At 31.4% G+C, this 22,575-nt stretch overlaps 1 protein-coding gene across 2 annotated transcripts in view; it reads right to left on the bottom strand.

The window, feature by feature from the left end:
* Positions 1–396: 396 nt before the first annotated feature.
* The window catches only part of LOC129972700 (uncharacterized), a 98,445-nt gene continuing 76,266 nt past the window's right edge, over positions 397–22,575 (bottom strand). For both annotated transcript variants that reach the window (XM_056086929.1, XM_056086928.1), the window contains exons 3-5: positions 16,176–16,250; positions 8,707–8,800; positions 397–692 (exon numbers count right to left, since the gene is read on the bottom strand). In XM_056086929.1, the coding sequence (XP_055942904.1) occupies positions 633–692; positions 8,707–8,800; positions 16,176–16,250 (229 nt within the window). In that variant the 3' untranslated portion in view covers positions 397–632. The remainder of the gene's footprint in view (positions 693–8,706; positions 8,801–16,175; positions 16,251–22,575) is intronic.

The following is a 22,575-nucleotide window of genomic DNA, read 5'->3' as shown; positions in this document are numbered from 1 at the left end:
CAACGATCGGTAAAAAAGCCGAGCAAATTTATTTTAACGATCACACTAAAACCCAGCGATTTCTTGTGAAATTAGTAATTTATGAAGAAAATACTTTTAATTGTCTTTAAGAAATATTCGTAACCGTGACATGGAATTGCTGATCGGAAATTGTGTAAAAATAAGTGGCTCGATGGGAGTAAATGAATGACTACTTAAGAAAACTGTATCCTGATTTTTTTTTGCTTAGGATTTTCTATTTTTTGCAAATAGGAGCATAAGGTATGTGCTCACGAAAGTGCAGAAATACTTCGTTAGGGAAATGTTCTCTATATTCGACAGTGCCAAAATACCATGGATTTAGTTATAATAGGAATGATAAAAATACAAAGATATAATTGCAACAACAAAGCAAACTTCAAAAAGTAATCATTTATTATTTATTTTTGAACCATCCAATCAGAAAATGTGGGTTGTACAGGTGCTTGTTTTACGCTGTTTATCTGAATGCTGGGAAGAGAGATTGTCTGTCCTTTAGTTCTAAAATGAGAAGCGCGGGAAACATTAGAGCTGTTTTTCCTTTTCTTTTTCCACGAGAAACTGTACCAGGGGTAAAGCGGGTGAAGAGAGAAGTTGGAGACCGGAGTCCGGTGTCAGTTGTCCTCGTCCCTCAGACTATAGTCGTTGAATTTTTCCAGTAACTTTTGCAATATCTGGAACAAATGGAGAATGGATAAAATTTGGAAGAGGCTAAAATCATGGTAGTACTAAATAATGCACATGATAAGAACAGAATTTAGCATTCTGTAGCAAACATTATATATTCAAATAAAGTTTGAAATATCCACTGTATTTTAAAATTTTATATATTTTCCCAATGTATAATATAGGATATATAGGTATTGATATATATATATTTCGCAGTTAAGGTAAAAGAATTTTATTGAATAATTTTATTAGAATAAATAAGTTATAAAAAAGAAAGAACAAAATTTTTTATTAGAAAGGAAAAAGACTGATTTGCCCAAATAAAAAATATTGCAAATTTTGACATTTGATTTAATAATTTTGATTCACGTCATAAAAATATTCTTAAATCTCAAAAAAAAAAAAAGCACTCGAAACAAAGAAGACCGGTGCTGATTGTAACCACTTTTAGATAAATGTTTATATTGTTACAAAATTTTTTCTTCTACTACAATAAATACCGCCAATAAATCGTAATGATGCAGCACATTTAATTGCTGTAGTTCAGCAGCTTTCTTGCTGTCTAATCCTCCAGTTTCTCTACGTGTCGGCGACTCCGACTCCTCTCACACCACTTGTGACGATACACACGACGACTCGGACGATCCACACAACAACAACTTCGTAGCTTGATGGTTGGGTTGACGGGGCGCCTAGCCCCGGCAGGGGCTTATCCCCGGTAAGGAGAGACTTCACAGTGCTTTGCTGTCTATACTTTGCCGTGGCCGTCTTCGACGAAATTTGGAGATGACGAGTGTCAGGACTCATTGTGATTGTCTGATATTAGGGTGGGGGGGGGGGGTACGCTGCCGTTGGGCTTAGTAAGTTTTTACTGCTTGTGAGCTAGAATTGGCTATTGAGATACTGTTTAATTTGAGTTTGAAAAAATAAAAGTTAGGAAGAAAAACTAAGGGGCTGAGATAAATTAAAGTAGTATATTACGGGGTCTTCTAGAGTTTGTAGATGGTTTATATTTAGGGATTTTAGCTATTGCTTCATTTTCATTCTTATCCATGTTTTTAAAGAAGTTAGTGGCTAGATTTTTAATGAATTTTTTAAGAGGGGGATAGTCTAGGCATAAGTACATATTTGTATTGGGCATGTAGTATTTCATATTGCAGAAATTTCTAATTAAGTTATTTTGCTGGCGTTCAATAAGTCTAAGATTAGTCTTGGCAGCATATCCCCACACAGGGCAGGCATAAGTTAATACTGGACGCAAGTAGGCAGAGTAAATAAGCATTTTATTTTGTCTACTCATTTTGGAGTTTCGAGAAATTAAGGGATAAAATTTACGAGTTAGGTCTCGAAACTTTTTAGCTGTGTAAATAAAGTGGGGTTTCCAAGTTGATTTACTATCTAGAATAACACCTAAATATTTGCATTCCTTAGACCACGGGACAGTTTGATTTTTAATTTTAACTGGGGAGAAATTCTTTTTACAGTTATTTTTATTAAAAACTATAGCTTCAGTTTTACTAGCATTTATTTCAATTTTCCATTCGACGAACCAGTCCTCAAGAGATTTAATATGTCGGTTTAAAGCTATGGTAATGAAATTTTGATTTTTGTTTCTAGCTAGTATTGCAGTGTCATCAGCGTACATGCACAACATAGTGTTAAATTGCTTGGGGATATCATTAATAAACAAGGAAAATAAAATTGGTCCTAGTTTAGATCCTTGAGGTACACCTGCAAGAATAGGTTTTACTTCCGAAAATTCATTGTTTATCTTGATTTTAAAGGATCTGTAACTGAGGTAAGAAATTATAATTTTGATAAGGTGTGGGGGTATGTTGTAATTAATTAGCTTGTATATAAGACCATCTTGCCAAACTCTGTCAAAGGCTTTCTGAATGTCAAGGAAAACCGCTGCAGTTTTTTGTTTATTTTCAAAACCTTCCTCAATGAATTCTACTGCTCTAATTAATTGGTGGGTTGTAGATAGGTTACGGCGAAATCCAAATTGTTCAGGTGTTAGAATATTATGTTCTTCTAGGTAATTATTTAATCTATTGAGAATTATCTGTTCAGCAATTTTGCTGACAGAAGAGAGTAGGGATATGGGTCTATAACTGCAGGGATCAGTTGGGTCTTTTCCTGGTTTTAATATGTGGATAACTGCAGCTGTTTTCCATGACATGGGAAAATATATTAATTTGAGAATGCTATGAATTATATTAATTAAAAATTTTAGGTAATTGTCCGGAAGTGTTTTTAACATTTTGTTGTTAATACTGTCAAGGCCAGGGGCTTTTTTGATATTAAGTTTTTTAATATGATCCTTTAATTCATCAGTTGAGGGAGGGGGAATATCAATAAATTTTTGTGGCAATGAGTCGAGAAAGCCTTTGACGGTATTATTTACATTATGTTCTGTGGTGAAATTGCTCAATTCATTAAGTTGAAATTGTTTCTCAAGGCTAGCCGCCAGGCAGTTTGCTTTTTCTTTATCAGTTATTGCAATACTAGCAGGGCCTTTAAGGGCCGGAATTTTTTGTTTTTTACTTTTAAAAGCTTTGACAAGTTTCCAGATTGATCCGTCTTCTGTGTTAACACTAATTAATTTGTGTATAAATTCATTTCTTTGGATTTTATTGTTAAGTTTTTCAATTTCCTTATTAATTTGGTTCATTAGTCTCTTGAAGACTGGGTCTCTGGTTTTTTGAAAATTTTTCCTGGCAAAGTTCCTGTCCCTGATTAGGTCTCTAATTTTAGGGTCAATAAAATTTTGACTATTTATAATGGGGGTGGAGGCTAGATTTTTTGCATTAATAATTTGCGATTCGAAGATGTTTACAAAATGGTCAAGTTTACTGGGTTTGTAAATTCATCAATGTTTGGGGTTTCTGATTGACTGAGGGTTAATTTAAAATTATTCCAGTTTGTTTTAAATTTATTAAGATTATTGGGCAGGGAATATTTAAAGAAAAAATTTAATAAGATGGGATTATGGTCAGAGCTAAGTTCAGGTAAGGAGTGAATTTCATATGGGTACAGGAAGTCTTTAATTAAGGTGAGGTCTATTGTATTGGCTGACTGAGGCCCAAATCTAGTGGGGGTGGACGGTGCTATAATGTCTAATCCGGCCTGAAGGGCGAATGATTTTAGGGAATTACCTTTTGTGCAGTTACGCTTACAATCCCAGCTAACGTGGTGAGCGTTAAAGTCTCCGCAAATTATTCGATTAGGTCCTGTTTGCATCAGGTTTTCGATGTCGAAAATAAAATTGGAATTAGTTGCACTAGGGGGGATATAAATAGAGATTAAGGTTATTGGATCTTGATTTTTAAAATTTAATTTTACGACGCTAGCTTCTACATGTTGTAGTAAAGGTGGGGGGACCTCACTGTGAGGTAAACCATTTTTAATTAAAATTGCAGTACCGCCGCCAGCCTGGTTAGCTCTGTAACTGTAATATGAGAAATAGTTTGCCAGGAAAATTTTTCTTTGTGGTCTAAGGTGGGTTTCTTGCAGTAGGATTACATCGGGGTTATACTTATTTACAAAATTACGAAGGTCAATTATTTTATTGTTAATGCCATTTGCGTTCCAATAGACTATGCGAAGGCTATTGCAGGAGAAAACTAGTTAGTGACAGGTAGACTTGGGTTATCGAATGCCTTCATGAGTATATCCAGTTTTCCATAACAGTGTTTGCGGTTTTTAGTTTTTTAAGCTGTGAAAAGAGTAAAGGGTACTCGGTCGTTAGCTTTTTCAGTTCTTTCATTGCTTCTATAATGTCAGCGAAATCATTGCCTTCTTAAACGGTGTTGTTGGCTTGTTTGTGACCATAGGTTTGTGGCGCCAGCTCTGGTGGGCTTGTGTGGTAAGAGTGTAATGGAGGCGCTATCTCATGATGGCTTGTGTTTTTAAAAAGACTGCAAAACTGACATTTGGCCTGATCAGAGCTTGGTTTTTGTGAAAATAGTTGTCCCTATTTTTTCTCGCAGACTGAATTTTTGTGAAGGCCTCGCAGCCGCGGTAAACAACTTCGTAGCTTCTGAGTGCCCGTCTTTTATAGTTCCGGGAGGCGGGGCTAGAATCTTCTGACCAATCAGGGAGTACCTGGCTGCATCTCGGTTGTTAGTGGATGGATCTTGAAAGTTCTTGAACTTTCCGGTGCTATCCATTTAGTCGCCAAACTCGCCAAATTTATCGCCAAGCCGCCAAATGCTCGCCAAGTCTGTCGCCAAGCTCTAAGCTCATTGATCTCAGCACGTACAGGACCGATCGTACAACGGTCTTTCTTACGATGACTCTATTCGTGCCGGGTAGCAATATTATAGGTTCGTAACAATATTTTGAAATGTACTTACAATTCCTTACTTTATTATCATTTATTCCTTAAATTATAATTGCTTTTTATAGCTTAACTATTCAATCATAGAACGAATAAAAAAAAACATTCATCAATTTTATTGATTTTAATTAGAGAAGTATTTTTTCCAAACTTTTCGGTCGCCATAACTAGGATATAGTGCAAGTTGTTCCTACTTCGAAACCCGTTTTGACAGAAAAAACACTGTACGAGTAGGTTTGTTGCACGCTAAACCTGCCGGGGCTAAACATATTTCCTGGTTGGCGTGGAAGGCAGAGAAGAGACGCCAGCTTAAGATCCATTCTTATAATCTGGCCGCTGTTCAAATTACGTGATCTGTCACAAAATAGCCCTCACCTTTCTTCATAACTAGAAGTAAATGCAAAAAATACTGTAGTATATTGCCAGGATTGCTGTAAACATCTCCGAATGTTAGAGTAAAACCATTCTTCTTTTACCATAATCCATATGCATGTTCAGAATTTTCTTTAACTTTCCCCCTTTTTTTGTGGGGTGATTCGTTTCTTAAACTTTTCCTTATCCCTCATTCTTGTTTCTATTTCTTATTATATCGCCATATTCTTTTTTTTATTTCTTAACTAGGCAAATGAGTTAGTGATTTATTATTACTATTTTTATTAAATGAGTCTCTTTCAGAGATGAATACCTAGAAAATATCAGAGTTTTGGAGATGTATTGTAAAACTGAAAGCAGAATATATGAATGAGACACAAATTAAGACAATTTTTGCAAGTTGTAATACGTTACAACTTGCTCCAAAGTTTCACTACAACTTGCTCATGTTCAGACATCTTTGTTGATTTATCAGAAATATTGCGATTAGTAAAAAAAAAAAAAAAAAAAAAAAAAAAAAAAAAAAAAATTAAAGTAATTTTTTAAAATTTAGTCAATGAACGAAGTAAATAAATAAAAGCATTTTTAAAAGAGACCAACCTATTTATCTTAAATCAAAATTTACTATATATTTCCCCCTCCATTTACTAATTGAAACGGTGCATGTGTTCAAAACTTCTCACTACCTGTTTCCTTTACTAACCTCTGATTCCTTTCTTAAATATACATTTCATACATTAGTTGTAACTTGGAGGATATTTACAAATATTGTACTCATTGTACAAGTACTCGTAGCAAAGCAAGTCTAAGCAATTGTACTAATTTGTAGAAGTAATTCAAAATCTATTTTCTATAGTAAGTAGTCATTTTATTTTTAGAAGCTTCATTTACGAATAATATATTTTTAAGAACCCTATTGACTCATGACTTCACCAGAAAATAAAACAAAGTGAGATCTTCGGTGGGCTTTTTATACATTTCTTTCAATATTTTGTATATATTTCTGTGTTAAATTTCTATTTCCTACTGGTCTTTTAACCTTTCTTAAGCATTGGTGTTAGATTTTAGTTCAGTTAACTAAAGGACGCGTTTACTTTATCTTCTATATCCATGATTTAACAGATATTTTGAAAATAGATAGTTTAAAATGTAAAGTTTCTTTGCATTATATGTATTTGTGAAATAACAACTATCTTAAATTGCACATTTACATAATGGAACATTCACAAATGATTCTTCTAATTCAATGATAACGCCCTGTGCCGATATATGCGTGTATTCCAAATCAAGACATTACCATTTATGATTCGAGATTTGCAAACAGTACATTTATTCAAAGGTTAGAACTTTTATTTGTAGAAGTTTAGTACTAAATAGTGACATCATTAGATTCGTTTGTACAACATAAAACATGTTCTCTTTATATAAACGGGAACTCAATGAGTGCAAGTGGAGTAAGTTCGTGTGGAGGCGATACAGATAAAATATGTCTCATAATTTAACATCAGTCATTTCTATATAGTTTCCCATCAGTTTAAGATTTCTATAAGTTAATTTTTTCAGCAATGCTGTGTATCACTATTTTGATAGCTGAATATGATTGGTCATCAACGTTCCTATTAAAATTCCAACGTTCATATTGAAATTGCTATGAGGAAAGTTTGAGGGTTTGGTTACTTGAAACTTTGGAGTGAAGTATTTAAAAGGCACATTCTACCGATTTTAATCTTGAATGCAAAATTGAAGAGAGTGAAGTTTTATATATTTTTCTAAGATAAAATTGAATCTTTGGAAGTCAAGTAAGTCTTGAAACTGAGCAGAATTTCAATTAAAAAATGTCAGCTTCTTTGTTGGATTAAAGATAGATGAAGAAACAGTGTTAGCATTTTGTGTTATAAATGAAAAAAAAAATTATGGAACTTACAATTTACAAGCAAAACTTATTGACTTTATTGAGGCAATTCACTAACATTGTGAAGCCATCACTGTCAAGATACAGATAGACAGACAAACTCTCCATATAAAGACTCACAACCCTTATGAATTTTATAATGAACAATCAACGGTCTAATGGTTCTCAAATGGTTATTGCTAAATATGAATTCATTGATTTGAAATTTATTTGATAAAAGCTATTTGAATCATTTTTATAACTAAATTCCTCTCTTTTTCATATAAGGTTTTGCTAGAAATAAATTTTCCACGTCGAATGGCTCTAGGGCGCTAATGCTAAGGCTTCTATGGGTTTAAATGGGATAAAATTTAATTAACAGTTAATTAAAATGATCTTGACATTATTAATTAAAAAAATAGTGCAAAAATAAGCCAATAGGTAGCGTTGTAAACATATAAGATATTTGAATATGTCCACTTTGTGTTCAAATTGCAGAACCATATTTTCCACAGATGATGATGAGTAAGCTGGATTATTATTAAGAACATAGCACTGAAAATGCTGTCCTTCATATCTGGCACAGGTGCTAACTTTTGTTGGTAGATATAATCCTTCAGGTTGGTAGATAACTCCACAACAAATAGTCACAACTGATGATAGCCGGCGAAAGATGAGATAATGTTATTGGAACATGACAACTAGTCACCAAGCATCTGTGAGATGCTGTTGTAGCAATTGCTTTCGACGACGATCAAAGTGAGAAGGTGCTCCACCTTGCATAAAAATGATGTATAATGATGACGGATAAGAAAAAAGAAAACCCAACTGGTCATAGTTAATCAGTGAGAGCCTAGTGTCTTGGGTAAACAACGTGCTTCCTTCCATATGTTTGCACTAGTGCAAAATCATATGCTATGGTTTTGGTATCTCGGGTCGTAAAGTTGGATTTTAACGTCACAGGGTTATTCAACTTATTGCCGATATGGACTTTTTCTTACTTCATTTATTTCTTCACCAATTATTGAGTATGTGGGATAAATTTTATAAAGAGGAGATCAAGTTATGTATTTATCTTTGTATTGTAGATTCTTGAAAGTATATTAAGAAATTTAAAGCAAAGATTTAATTTTTCAAGATGCCATGATATTCTTCTAGAAACAAAAATGGGATAAAGAAAGCTTACTAATGCATTTATTTAACAGCTCGGGATAGATTTATAAATTTCTGAAGTTAGAAATTCATTTTTAAACTATAACTAGAATTTGGTATATATGATAAATATTTCTATTCTATAAAATGAAATGGAATTTTTGCTCTTAAGAATATTTTTTCTTCTATGACCCTGATTCGGTAATAGATTCTTATTAGAACTATCTTAGCTGTCAAATTAATAAATACTTAAAAATCATACCGTTTTCCTTCTATTTTCGAACGCAGAGTCCGGAATTTCATCTTGAGTTGGCCGTGGCCAATCCATCCACGTGTCGTCTATGTCACCCAATTCTCTGTAAAAGTAAATGCTTTTTTAACTACATGAAATTTCAAAAGCACTGTAAACACCACAAGTCGACGGGGGAAATTAAGTTCATAATGACTCTTTAGTTAAATGAAAATGTTGGAACGCTTATCTTATGAATATCTTTTTCCTCTTGAATATTTTGGTCATGAAATTACGTAATTGCCATAAGAACAACTTACGTTCGAAGAGAAAGATCAAACATAACAGTTCAATCAGATGTGATACATGAATCTGCAATTACTATAGGTATAGAAACGTAACGGGCGATCAAAACTATTCCTGACAATCTAACTAGATGCAAGAGTCACAACACTTGTCCCATGACTATCTTATCTTAGTAGTATAAGCGAGGTTATATATCTCTGCCCCCTCTCTTAATTCTCTCGCACCTTAAATAGAATTAAAGCATTTACACCGGAAATTTATGGGCATACCCTTACCTTAATTTATAATTCCTTAATTAAGATTCCCATTATTGCATACAAGAGCACACATATTTTGAATTTTTGAAGTGTTTATGATATGTATATTACTCATGAAAAAAAAAAACAAGTATCAACTAATACTCTAATATATTGGAATAAAGAGAGAAGTCAATTATGTTAGTTGGTGGACATTCCTAAAGCTGGATAAGGAAATATAAGGTGGTTAAAATTAAACTGTTGGTACTTATAAGCAGGCTATGTAGAAGAACAGAGTGAAATAAAATTTCAAATATGCCTTATATAAATCATGCGGTCGAGGTTTACGTCGGAAAAAATACTTTAAAATTTTACCAAAAGGTGACATTGCAAGTATTCAGAAAAATCAAAGGATAACAGAAGATTTATTTATTTACACACCTCTGTGTTCTATATGTATATCTTGTCGATAAATATGCTGATAGTGTAACACTGTGTTACCATCGGCCACATGTAGCATATCAGTAGGATTGAGGGAGACATGGCAGACGATGCTAGCTTCCAGCACTGCTTTATTAATTACTCTTCCTTGATAAACATGATCTTTGAAAAAAAAACACCGCTGTCGGATGTCACTAGTATTCAGATCTGGTGATCGTGCTGTTCAAACAAGTGGCTAAGTACACGAGATGGCGCTCTCATTAGGAATATTTGCATGAATAATATTCTTTATAAGCGCTGTCATCATTGCGTAAACACTGTGTTGGCCAAACAACCTCGATATCTTAACGCCAGGACATCATAGTCCTCCAAGAATCTACCGTATTGTGCATTTGTGACAGTATACCCTAATAAACCTTCCCACTATGACATCTTAGAAGAAGCATTGTTAAAAGTGGTATTTGCTGTGTATCCACATCATTAAGAGATATGAGGAATGCAGTGGCTGCTGTTGCATGGCACGATGATTGGTGGAACTCCTTTTGTGGCAGTTCTGCGTTTTCACAGCACCGTCAAATGGGAAATATATCCATAATTTATGTGATTACCACTCATCTACTTGCATCCTCATTACAAAACGCAATGCAAAATTACGACATGCAGGGTCATCTTGTGGTTTGAATTGCTTCAAGTATAGAATTTTTGTATTTTTCATAGAATACTGCGAATGGTTGATCATGGAAGACCAGAACCATTGTCTTCCATGGTCGTCTGTTCCATAGAAATCCAATGCATTTCGAAAAGTTTAGCTATTGTAATTGCAACTTCCACCGCAATCGCCGGCAAAAATGTAACATCTAGAGAACCAAATTCTTCAAACTTACGAATCATACTTTAACCGCCTATATGGACATGTGTCCTTATATTAAGTTTTGAACCACCGCTAGGCTTAGACTGCTGCCGAAGCTCTCTCACATTTGGATAAATGAGTTTTCCTATCAGTCCTTCGAAGATCTTGCAAGAGCTTGTTCCTTCTTATTCAGTAACACTGTGGGCAAAAGATTTGTTCCAGTTATAGATATCTCTTTTATCGCGAAATTGTTACTCATTTGCATTTGGGTTTAGCAATAAAGAACCATCTATCGATGCCACCCTGTATCAATGGCATGAATTCCTCGAGGAGAGATATTCTTTCCAAAAATTGCATCCGAGATTGCTTATATTGAAAAAGATTTTATATATATTAAAAATAAAACTGTCTTTAGTACATATGAAATAGAAGAAATAAATTTCAAATCTTATTATATTGATTGATATAATAAATTTATATGTGAGACTGTGTCTTTGAATTCCAATGCTTTCAGTAATAAATACGTAAGATTCCAAAACACAGAACAAAAAGGGGGGGGGGATTTAATACAAACTTTCGAACTTTAGTGAATCGGACAACCGTAAGAAGAAGTATTATAAGGAGGAAACTCACAGTTTTATCTATATGAAATGAAGCATAAATGAACATTTCCAAGAGAAAATTGCGAAGTGGATATACAAGACATGATCAAAAATTATTGGAATAGTGCCCTATTCTCAAAACGAAAACATGCAAGGTATAAATATTTGGCATATATTGAGATATTCACAAATCGATCGAAAGTTGCAAAGTTTTTGTTCCTGCTTTTCTGTACAAAAGAACTTGGAAAAATGATTGTACTGTGCTTCGTTGCATTTTTCATGGCATAAACATTTCAGCTGATATCTGCATTCGATTTCTATGATCACGTCATCTCCTAGAATCATAGCCATAAAAATTCGTCTCATTCTTTGCTACAATCATTTCCCAAAAAATTTTCCTCCTTTTCAGCACATTCAAAGAGATCCAGTTCACTGAAAGGGTGGTCGTTTGTTTTGGTCTGTATATTTGGTCTTGGTGTTTTCAGTCTTTTTTGGGGAGTATATAACAGATTTATTTACTGTTTTATAATTACTTTAATTCTGTATTTAAGAAAATAGTCTTAACAATTAAAATAAATCTAATATATTGTGACGATCTTTGAAAAATAATGGAATTTTAGTCTTTTTATATTATTTTTCATATTATTCTACTAATCGTCTCGGGCGATCAGTTGATTCACTGTGAAAATTGGTTAGTTAATTTCAGATAAGACATTTGATATAATTTCACGTCCATGATTTCACTAAATTCTCTCACATTAAAGTCGTGCTATTTTAATATGTATGTATACGTGTTACATATTTGTATTGTGTTTATGAACCTATATAATACAGATCGGTCATGCGACTTTATGGAACTATTAAAAACGCAACTGTGCGGTTCATCTGTCATCTAAATTTCATGATATTGTAACTTTACTTTTTTATTTGTCAAGCAAAATTCAGAGATTAAACATATGCCTTCATCTTTGGCTTTCAGCAATGGAAGAAAATCGTGCTGAAAAAACATTTGATGAAGCAACGAATAAAATTTGTATTCGTATACTATTAAAGACAGCAAAGTGATAGGTTCCTGGACAAAAAATACAAAAAATATTATAAATTATATATAAATTAGACAAAAAATATTTCTAAAAATTGCCAGAAGTTATCCGGAAAGTCATGAAAATTTAATTTTTTTAATTAATTAGAATTTCAAATAATTGTTCTGAAATTGATATTCCACCCTCCATGGCATATATCTAAGAAGAAGTAGTTGGCTACACAATCTGGCTTGTAGAACACACACACACACACACACACACACACACACACACACACACACACACACACACACACACACACACACACACACACACACACACACACACACACACACGCACACACACACACACACACACACACACAAACAGAGAGAGAGAGAGAGAGAGAGAGATCCTTATTAGTAGAGATTTGAACACAGTAAAAACTCTACGTTTCTTATTTTATTTATTTTTAAGTAGAAATTTCGTCAAAATATTACACAAAATTTTATATGTATTTAATTTTGCAGTTCAACGACAATCTGAATTAGAAATATTGTTGGTAATATTTAATTAATATTTGCATTTCAACGTGATGAAGAAGAAATGCATTAACGAATTAAATTTAGGGGAAAAAAAGGTATCTCTTATTTCGTTAATACAAAAAAAAAAAAAAGAAAGTACATTTTTTTCCCCGAAGTCTTTATCTCTCATTATTTATTCACCAGTTGAAGGTTTGTTACTTTAATTACTCCACAACATTATTTCTTGGATTTTTTTATTTTAAGAGATGAGATTAACTTAAACAAATCCAGCAGTGTAAAACTTGGTTTAGATTAAGGGATTTAACGAAAAGAAGAAAGTTTATTCTGCTTGATTAAAAATAATTAATCAGATGACCGGATTTGAAAGCTAGAAGTGATCAGGGTGATTTTATTATTCAGTTTGGCGAACTATTTTTTCAATCTGTACTTTAAGATACTTTAATAGAAGAATTTCCCAAGCCTCTTGAATAAGGCATTAATCTCTCTACTCCAAAATTGGACTTAAAAACATTTCGTCATTTAACTCAAATTCATTTAAGTGCTTAAGTGTTTATTCGTGATTACATGAAGAGAATTTTAGAGAAAAATTAAAAACAAAATAGGCAACAATGAAAAAATAATTAAAATATTATAGATTATTGTTAATATAAAACTAATATAAAAAGTGTATATAAAAGTGAAAACTAAGTGTGTGTGTGTGTGTGTGTGTGTTTTAAGTTTAATTTCCCTGAAAAATTAATCTACATCTTCTTACCACTATATGTACCACTATAGATATTTTTTTAACAATCAAGTAAAAATAATAAATAAAAAATCACTATCTGGAATGATGCCTGAAAGAAGCCATCCGAGTGTAAAGGTTTAAATTTCATGTATCAAAAATGATGAGTTCAACACAATTTTCTGCAAAATATCTTCATTTCCTTCAAACCGCAATCACTGTTTGATTCCTTTATTTCATTCTAATCAGCAACATCTAATTAAATCATTTACAAAGCAACAGAATTTAGTGGATAGAATGGAATCACAAGAAAGAAGAATGTGGATTCCAACTTGTGTTATTCAACAGCTAATCGCTCATTTTCTCGCGGGCCATACGAGACGAGCAAGAAACAGTAAAGAGAGCAAAACTATTTCTCCTCTAGTGGTGAAATCAGACGGAACAAAGCCTATTTCCGAATGTTGACATAAAGTGTTTGAGCGAAAGATTGGAAAAGCAAAGAAAGGGAAGAGGAGAGAACGTTTAGAAACATAAAAAAAACGTTCGATTTTTTTTGGAGAGGTAAGAAAAAAATAGATGAGACCACAAGAGATAGCGTCAGCTCAATTTTGGTCGTTCGAAAAAATACTTTGATGTCTCAACATTTTGGAGAAAATTGGACTTTTTGTACAAAATGTCTTGTTTTAAATGATTTTGCCGTAAGGAATGTCACTATTTCTCAATGCTTTAGAAAGATATTTTTTTAAAAATGAAGATGAAGAAAAAATAATAAATATACGATTGTATGTCAATTTTCATTTTGGAATGGAGAAACAAAATTTAAGTGTTAGAATATAAAAAAATAAATAAATCTAAATTGAAGTTAAAAAAGTCTTTGAAGCAACTGAATAAAAAAAAAGATTCTTATTAGGGTTTAAAAATTTTTTTTAAAAACAAAGCAGAAACAAGGTTTTCAAAAAAAAAAAAAAAAAATGCTGCAGATTTATTATTTTGTTTTAAGAAATAACTACAATTTTTTTTAAATCCTAAAAAGCGCAAAAATTGAATTTTCTTATAATATTCAAGTCTTGCTTCAATCAATGGCTTCTTTGTTTTGAATCGTTCGTTTAGTTATAAAAGAAATTTACTATAAGCAGTAAGTTTTTTTGCAAATTGATTCACTTTAAATATTTAATCTATTTATTATGACAATTTTCAAAAACGAGTCAAGTTAAATAACATATTTACTAAGAACTTGACACGTGTAACTATACTAGTGTAGAAAGAAAATTGTGAAAGAAAAAGAGAATTAATTTTAAAGAGTTGACATTCAATATTGAAACTAAAAAGATTCCTGCTATGTCACACTTTAAGCAATTTACCTCACAAATGTCTTTTTATTTATAAATTTGGCTTTGATTTTTCACTCATTTCTTGATTTAGTAGAGTTAGAGTTAGTTTAGTAGAGTTAAACTATCTTGTTTGTCACCGTACTTCCGCCGACAAAGGCATATTTTGAGAATTTCATTGTTGACGAATCAACCAATTTCACTCAAAATTTTGTCCATATGTGCGCTGTCATCTGATGGTGAATTTTATAAAAAAACTTTATGATTTCGTGCTAATGAAGAAATTTAAGATGAAAATGAAGAAATAGATAAAAACCATTCTTCGAGAATTGCTTTTTTTCTGAGAAGACAAACAGACAGTGTAATATTTTTCTGTCAAAAGTTGTTGCTGTAGGAAGTTTTTTAAAAACAAACACAATAAAATGATGATGTTCATAGTCTGGTTGCTATCTGTAAATCGTGTAATATGGTACGCAAGACGCTAAAGTGATTCAAAATATTTTCCCAGTATAGTCTGGTTGGTAGGGCGTTGTATTGGGTTGTGAGTTCGTACCCCGCCCGCCAAAGACTCTCCGTATATAAGATAGATGGCGCACATATAAATCTGTCATAACCACGAAGTCCTCCAAGTCGAGACAATACCACTGGGGGTACTTGATCAGAGGTGATCGTTTTCTGATTCAGGTCTAAATTACGATCCGTGGATGAATGAATGAAATGTATGAATGAAGTCCGCCGCATCAAAAGGGCTGTGACGTATGAGTAGCTAAGACGTACTCTTGGCCTAGATCGCGCTAGCGAAACAAGAGACGCTAAAACACGGCTTAGAATCGCTGACTTAATCAGCGGGCTTGTCTATGATAAGGGCCATAAGCAACAAGACATTTTGCAGTACAGACCGTTAGACCTAGAGCTAAAATAATATGATACGAAGCTTCTCCGAAGATAATAATTAAAGAAAAGGAGTTTTAAAATTACAATTAGATTTTTAGTTGAAAGTTAATCAAAATGTTGACATTTTCCCATAGTTTCAGAACGTATTATCTCTCAAAACTCTTTTCACAACCCTTTAATAACAAAATATTAATTTTTCAGTGATGATAATTTCCATTTCCCAATTCGTTCATTCAAATTCATATTTAAAAAAAAATATTTGTGAGTATATTTTATAATAGTTCTGGATTTTTTTTTAATCTTTTCGTTCAAACACGCGAGCTTTACGAGAATATTATATACGTATTTATTAGGCTGTAAGTCATCTTTGTTACAATTAACACTAAAGTTTTAAAAATATTATAAAATTACGATATTTTGATTTAGAGATTCGGTTATCCTTTTTTTTATTCTCTCTTGTAGAGGGACTGAATCACTGCCTACCATTTCTTACTAAGATTTGTTTCCAAAATCTAAATTTGCATCCATTCATTTTTCTAGAAAAGGAATGTTCTTACCTGAGTTCTTCATTGTTCAGTTTTGCGGATCGCTTGGCACTGACGCCTCGGCAACGGGGTGCAAACACGAACTTTCTGAAAAGAAAATCGATTCGATTAGAACAGAGATTGGGAAAACAAAGCATTATACATAAAGTTATAACGGAATTCCGAAACTTAACAGAAGCCCATATTCTGCTATAGACAGAGCGACCAAAATATTGGAAAAATGAATCACTCAAATTTCATTTCTTCCCTGTAGACTGTACACTGATAATAAACTGATTCATTGAAAAATTTCTTTCTCAGTAGTATTATTAAACTTTAAAATTCGCCTCTTAATGAGTTATATTTGAAATATTTGGTTTTTGTGGACGACAGAAGGGCTAGTTTCAATCCTCTCTGAGTCTTTTTGACCTTTTTGAAACAATGGCAGGAGCTTTCAAAGAATACCGGTAAGCTAAAACACTTTTAGTCAAAAAGCAAGGATAGTATGGCGAAATCGCTTGTGAACAGAAGTAGAGTCAGATGACTGCACACATTTTGTGCAGTAACAGAAAACTGCAATGTAGTAAATAACAATGAGAGAAATGTAAGATACTCACAAAAGATGCTCATGCTCTCCGCGAAATGCATTGGATACTGAATTTGTTTAGTTTTCATCGAACAGCAGGGATTATTTGATTTCGTTGCAGAACCGAAAAAAAGCAGCTAATTTGGATTATAGAACATCATCATCTGATATTTAATTAATGAAGTTTATTTAGTCGAATAGTCGAAATATCTTCTCTATGATGCTGATGGTAAGACTACGTGATGCATTTGAGAGAATAAATGGATATATCAATTCAGAGCTTCGATTTATCATAATTTAATCAGAACGAATTCGGAGCTGTCAGGCTGTAAGCATGAACTATTCTTCTTTTTTTTAATGGTTTCAGCAACATGTAGAATAGTTTCCTAAAAGAATATACGTATGTTATCATCACAAACAAAGTACTTTGAATATAATTTGTAATGCACATCAGAGTAATCCTAATAATTTGATGATTTAGTGTACACGATGTATAAATAGATGATGAGATGATACGTAAGAAAAATGTGTACAAAAGGAGTGCCCATACGATTGATATCTGAATAAAGCCCCATTTAACAGATTATTAAGCAAAATTTGTTCGCAACTTATAATTTCAAACGATATATAACAATTTATTTCGTGTACCTCAGAAACGGCTCCAACGATTTGGGTCAAATTTCGTATTTAAATATTGTTTTTCTTTTTAAAATTATTTATATAGGTGTCTTCGATGAATAAAAGCAATTTTACGTACAAAAAAATCAGTTTTTTATAACTAACTATTAGAATAAGAAAATTCAACTTCCGTTTCGAGGTGTGAGCCGTGCAGTATAATGCTCAGAACAACACGAATGACGCGTGAATTGCGTGTCCTTGGTTCGAGTCATACTTTTTGCTTTGTTTCTCACTTATTTATTTATATTTAATATTTTTGATTTTGAAGTTTATTTATATAGGTATCTTTTCTACAAAAAATAAAAAAAAAAAATTAAAAAAAAAAACGCGTTTTATAGACAAAAAATTTTTTTTTTTCTAACTAACTATTAGAGATTTTCCTATCTGTTCTTATTCCGGCAATGTCATATAGCGCCAACTCGAACCCGATTTCACCATGGTAAAATTGAGTGTAAGTTCAGCAATATAAGTAATGATAGATAAATTATAAAATGAATACTGTAATATAGCAGATCATTTCGAATACCATGTTAAGCTAAGTGCATTCATGATTTTTTCATGTTTTTTATTTATTTATTTTTTATTTATATTCAATCAGAATATGATTCGTATCTGAATATTTTCTCCTGAAAAAAAAACTGCGAGAGAAGTTCGGCTTTCTAGATACTTTAGTTAAAAAGGAGCAATAAGCGAAATTCATGCGGCATTATTCAAAGGTCTTGATGATAAGTCTCAGAACTAAGGGACGAAATTTCGAAACCAATTTCTTTTAACCACTTAACTGTTTTATTTTCTTTACTATCTAATAAGAGGACACTTTCTATTTTAAGAATATTTTCTTATGTTGACTTAAATGGAAATCCATTGAATACTTGACTTATCTATGTATTCGAGGTGATTTTAATATTGAATTATAACCATTATGAATGGTTTATTTTTTGCTTACAGCTATAAAAATGTGATAAATCGATGCACATATGGCACTCGGGCAAAACAGTTAAACGGTTCAGATCCACCATTAATGTGAGCCTATTGCTTGTAAAACATAGTTCAGCTGCCCTCAAGTTGGTGAGACATAAAAGTTACTCTATTGAGGGTTAGGAAAAGGGGTTAGAGGAAGTCTTCGTCACTTGACTAAAGTTCAGAATAATGAGGTCAGTCCCCGTGCAAGAATGACATTTATATTTGACTAGAGAGGAATTTACTGAAATACATTGTAAAAATTTGGGGATAAAAATCATATTGTAACCATAGGAATAATAATAATTATTAATATATAATGAACACTTGTAGTGAAAGATTTGTAATACGTGTATATTCCCCGAAGCGTTAAAAATCTGTTGAAAATAAAATAAAAAGTAATGAAATTGCAAGACAAAAAATACATATATACTTTTCCCCCCATAACTTTTGCAGAATTGGAAAAAATAACTAACATACACTATATACAGGTACACATACCTGCAAAAGTAGATTGTTTTCTTTTTTTCTTTTCCTTTCTTTCTTTCTTTTTATTTTGGATTAGCTCTATGTTTAACAGTTACTTTTGACTTTTTGTGTTTATCAACTTGTTCGTGTTTGACTTTTCTTTCGCAATTCTTAGAGTCAACAAAAATACTTTAATGAAAGTGCACTTTTTAAAGTTTGTGAATTTCGGTGTAAACAATCACAGTTTTCCTTTAGTGCATACTTAAGGTTTAATCGTTTTCTCACAATACTAAAAAGCATAGCAGGTAGATTATTTGATAGAATGTCTTCTTTTAAAATCATCCTTTTATTTTTCTTTTATAATTCAAATAATTTCATTAAAACATGAATTTTAGATTAATTAATTTAACTTAGATTAAAAAAATATTTAAGAAATTGATTTAATTAAAAGATTTACTCTTATAGAATGAAAAATTTACATTAAAAATTTGATTTGCAAATAAATTTTTATTAAATAATACTAAAAGAAAAACAGAAACCTATTAGTATTTTGAAGAATAAATAAAACAGTTCATGTAATACCTCAGTATATTATCAAATATAGTGAAAAATTTAGATAAAAAATCAAAATTTCACCAATGGAATTTTTTTTCCAAAGTAATTAAGTTTACCAGCAAACACCCTACTTTTACAATCTCTAGACATTTCATAAATGCCAAAGATCTTTTCTTTTTAAAGATTATTTGTTGAGAAATTTGTCATGAAATTATGGCATTAAAAATTTAATTCTTTAAATAATTTTTTTCCATTTATTCACATTAACAAAAACAGAAAAAGTTAAGTAAGTTAGAAAAAAACAATACGTAAACATTTATTAATTTTTTTTTTAAAACTTCAACGTTAGGTTTTTATTATAAAAGAAGGATCTTTATTTTTTTTGTCGTTTCTCGTAGCTAGACAGTTAAATTATTTTAAAGGACTTATAAATTAATTTTTTTTATTCTTAAACTAAAAAAAAAATGAAATTTTTAATGAATTTATTATTTGTTGTCTAAGGAGAAGATTTTTAAATAGGAATTTATAATCTATTTAAGCACTGTTTGATGAAGTTTTCAGTTTTCTAAGTGAGAGTCTGTAAGTAATTTTAATAACAACAATGTTTTAGAACAAGTTACACCTACAGATGCAATAATTAGCTATCAACAAAATGTAAGCGGACAGCTCCTAAATTTTTAGTAAAATGCATTTTATAAGTTTTTAATTCAGCATGTAGTTAAAATAAATAGCCATGGCGAAAAAAATTTTTTTTGGATGCTTATTTAAGAATATTTCAAGAATTAAATTTAAATTAAACACAATTTTAATCAAGTAAATCAGACTTATGTATCAAAAATTAATTAGGCGTTATTTAAAAAAGTAAAAAAGAAATCTGTGCAAAATAATTACTTATTTCTCTATATTATTTTAGCGATATATTAAAAAAAATTTAATTTATCATTAAATTTTCCAAAGAAAATTCTATTTACTTTAAATTCTATCATAATAATATGTACTGGACTTATAATGGTTGACCAGATAAAAAGTGGACAAGTTGAACGAAAAGAATATACTTATTGGAAATCAAAAGGCATCGCCATGGGCTTTGTAACACAGGTTCCCTCGTTTACGTAGCAGGTCTATGTCTTTGCTACAGCATGATGGAGGTTAGTTCTTCAGGAACTCCTGCACAGCTTCCTTTACTTCATCATCCAAATAGAAATATATCTCCTATAATACTCTCTTAAGTGACCCAAAGATGTAGAAGTCACAGGGTGACAAATCCAGACTGTACAGATGGTGCTGCAATGCTTTCGAACATAATTTTTTTTAAGGTCGTCTGGGTTTCACAGGAAACGTGTGGGCTGGCATTGACATTTGTTGTGTGAGAAAACCTGCCGTTTGTTTTTGATTGCTTTCCATAGTTTCATCAGAGTACTACAGTATTGTGTAGAATTCATAGTGCTCCCTTAGGGCTGGAAATAAATCAAGAGTGGCAATCTACGACAGTCGATGAATCAAAAATAGTTTTACCGCATGTTTTTCCGATCAGGACGCATCCCTGTGTAGCACGATTTACTTTCGATCGATTTCCTCTACCACGAACAGCTTTTACTGTTGAATGCCATATGCAGTGCACACTTCCTACTGTTGTTTGTATCCCTGTTCGATGGCGCTACTATAGTTGCAGTCATTTCGACGCAACCGCAGGTGTCCACTTTTCATTTGGGCAACACCCATAGTTTTCTATGTATCAACTTTTTTTCATGGTTATAACTGATACATTCCGTTCTTTATACTACATTTATATCAGTTTAATACTTTGTTTTCACAAAACATGTTTAGTTCTAGTAAATTTTCTTTTCTTTTATAGAAATTATTTTTCATATAATGTTTGCTATTAAAAATGCAACTGTCTGCAAATTCTGAATCAGAAATGAATTATAATTAAACTGATTTTGTAATTTTTATTGTAAACCTGCATCGGATTCGATAGAGTTGATTTTTATGGATTAAATTTGAATGAAATGTGAATTTTAATCAAATAATTCTTTCCTTTTGCAAATCAAAAATAACTAATCATATAGATTCCCTCTGAACTGATTTTGCTCAAAACTTGATAGAAATATAAAATTTTGATGTGAAGACTGTGTACCAAACTTAATTCATCTAGCTGAAAGCGGTTTTGAATTTATTTGTCAGAGACAGACAGTCATTTTCCAAAAATGTGTTTTTCGAACTGAGGGAAATCTAAAATAAGGAGATTCGTCATAATCTCGAATTCTAATTTTTCGATGATTATAACATTTTCTCTATACTACGTAAACGACAAAGTAAAAAAAGAAATGTATCACGTTATGATAAATGTGATTAATCCAGTGATTATGCATAATGGTTATTATTCATAATAACCATTAAATTTATCAATGATTATGGATATTCATTACTAGTGATTATTCATAATCACTTGTAATTATGAATAATCACCGTTTCGGTGATTATTCATATTCACCGAAAAGGTAATTTACTTACGTTACATTTATATAGTACATTTTACTTACATTACAAAAAGCATTGTTGTAAATTGTGCATTTAATTAAATTAAAAAAAATTATTAAAATTAGAAAATAAAATTGCGAAAAGGATATTGACTATTCTTAAAAGGTCATGTTTTCGAAGTTTTAAATTAGCCTACAAGTCTATTTTGAAATAATATTTTCGGAAATTTATTTGCTGAAAATAATAATATTTTCGAAAATTCGAAATATTTGCTGAAAACCACCAATTTAAATTTTTTTTATTATTTATATTTAATCAATTTTTGGACTTTTGTGTGATATTATATTATATTATTCAGTATTCAATAATATTATAAAATATTGTGGATATTTTTTAATATGATACAGTATTGTACAATACATATGTGTTACTGGAATTCAATAACATGTACTAAATGTTAAAGTTGGATAAAATTTATAAATTTATATAAAATATTTATGAATAAGCATTAATTGCAGACTTCTGAAGAAAATATTTCCTATCCTAATGAAGATTTCAGCTTTCATATAATTTAACATTAATGACCCCAAATTGTTAAATGGAACGACCATTTCCAAATTTATTAATAATCTAACTTAAAAAGCAGTACAACAAGGTAGATCAGTTATCTCTGATAAGTTATTGAAATTAGAAACAGACATATCA

The sequence above is a fragment of the Argiope bruennichi genome, chromosome 6 (assembly GCF_947563725.1).
Source record: "Argiope bruennichi chromosome 6, qqArgBrue1.1, whole genome shotgun sequence".
Lineage (NCBI taxonomy): Eukaryota > Metazoa > Arthropoda > Arachnida > Araneae > Araneidae > Argiope > Argiope bruennichi.
This window is presented reverse-complemented; position numbering and strand designations above follow the sequence as displayed.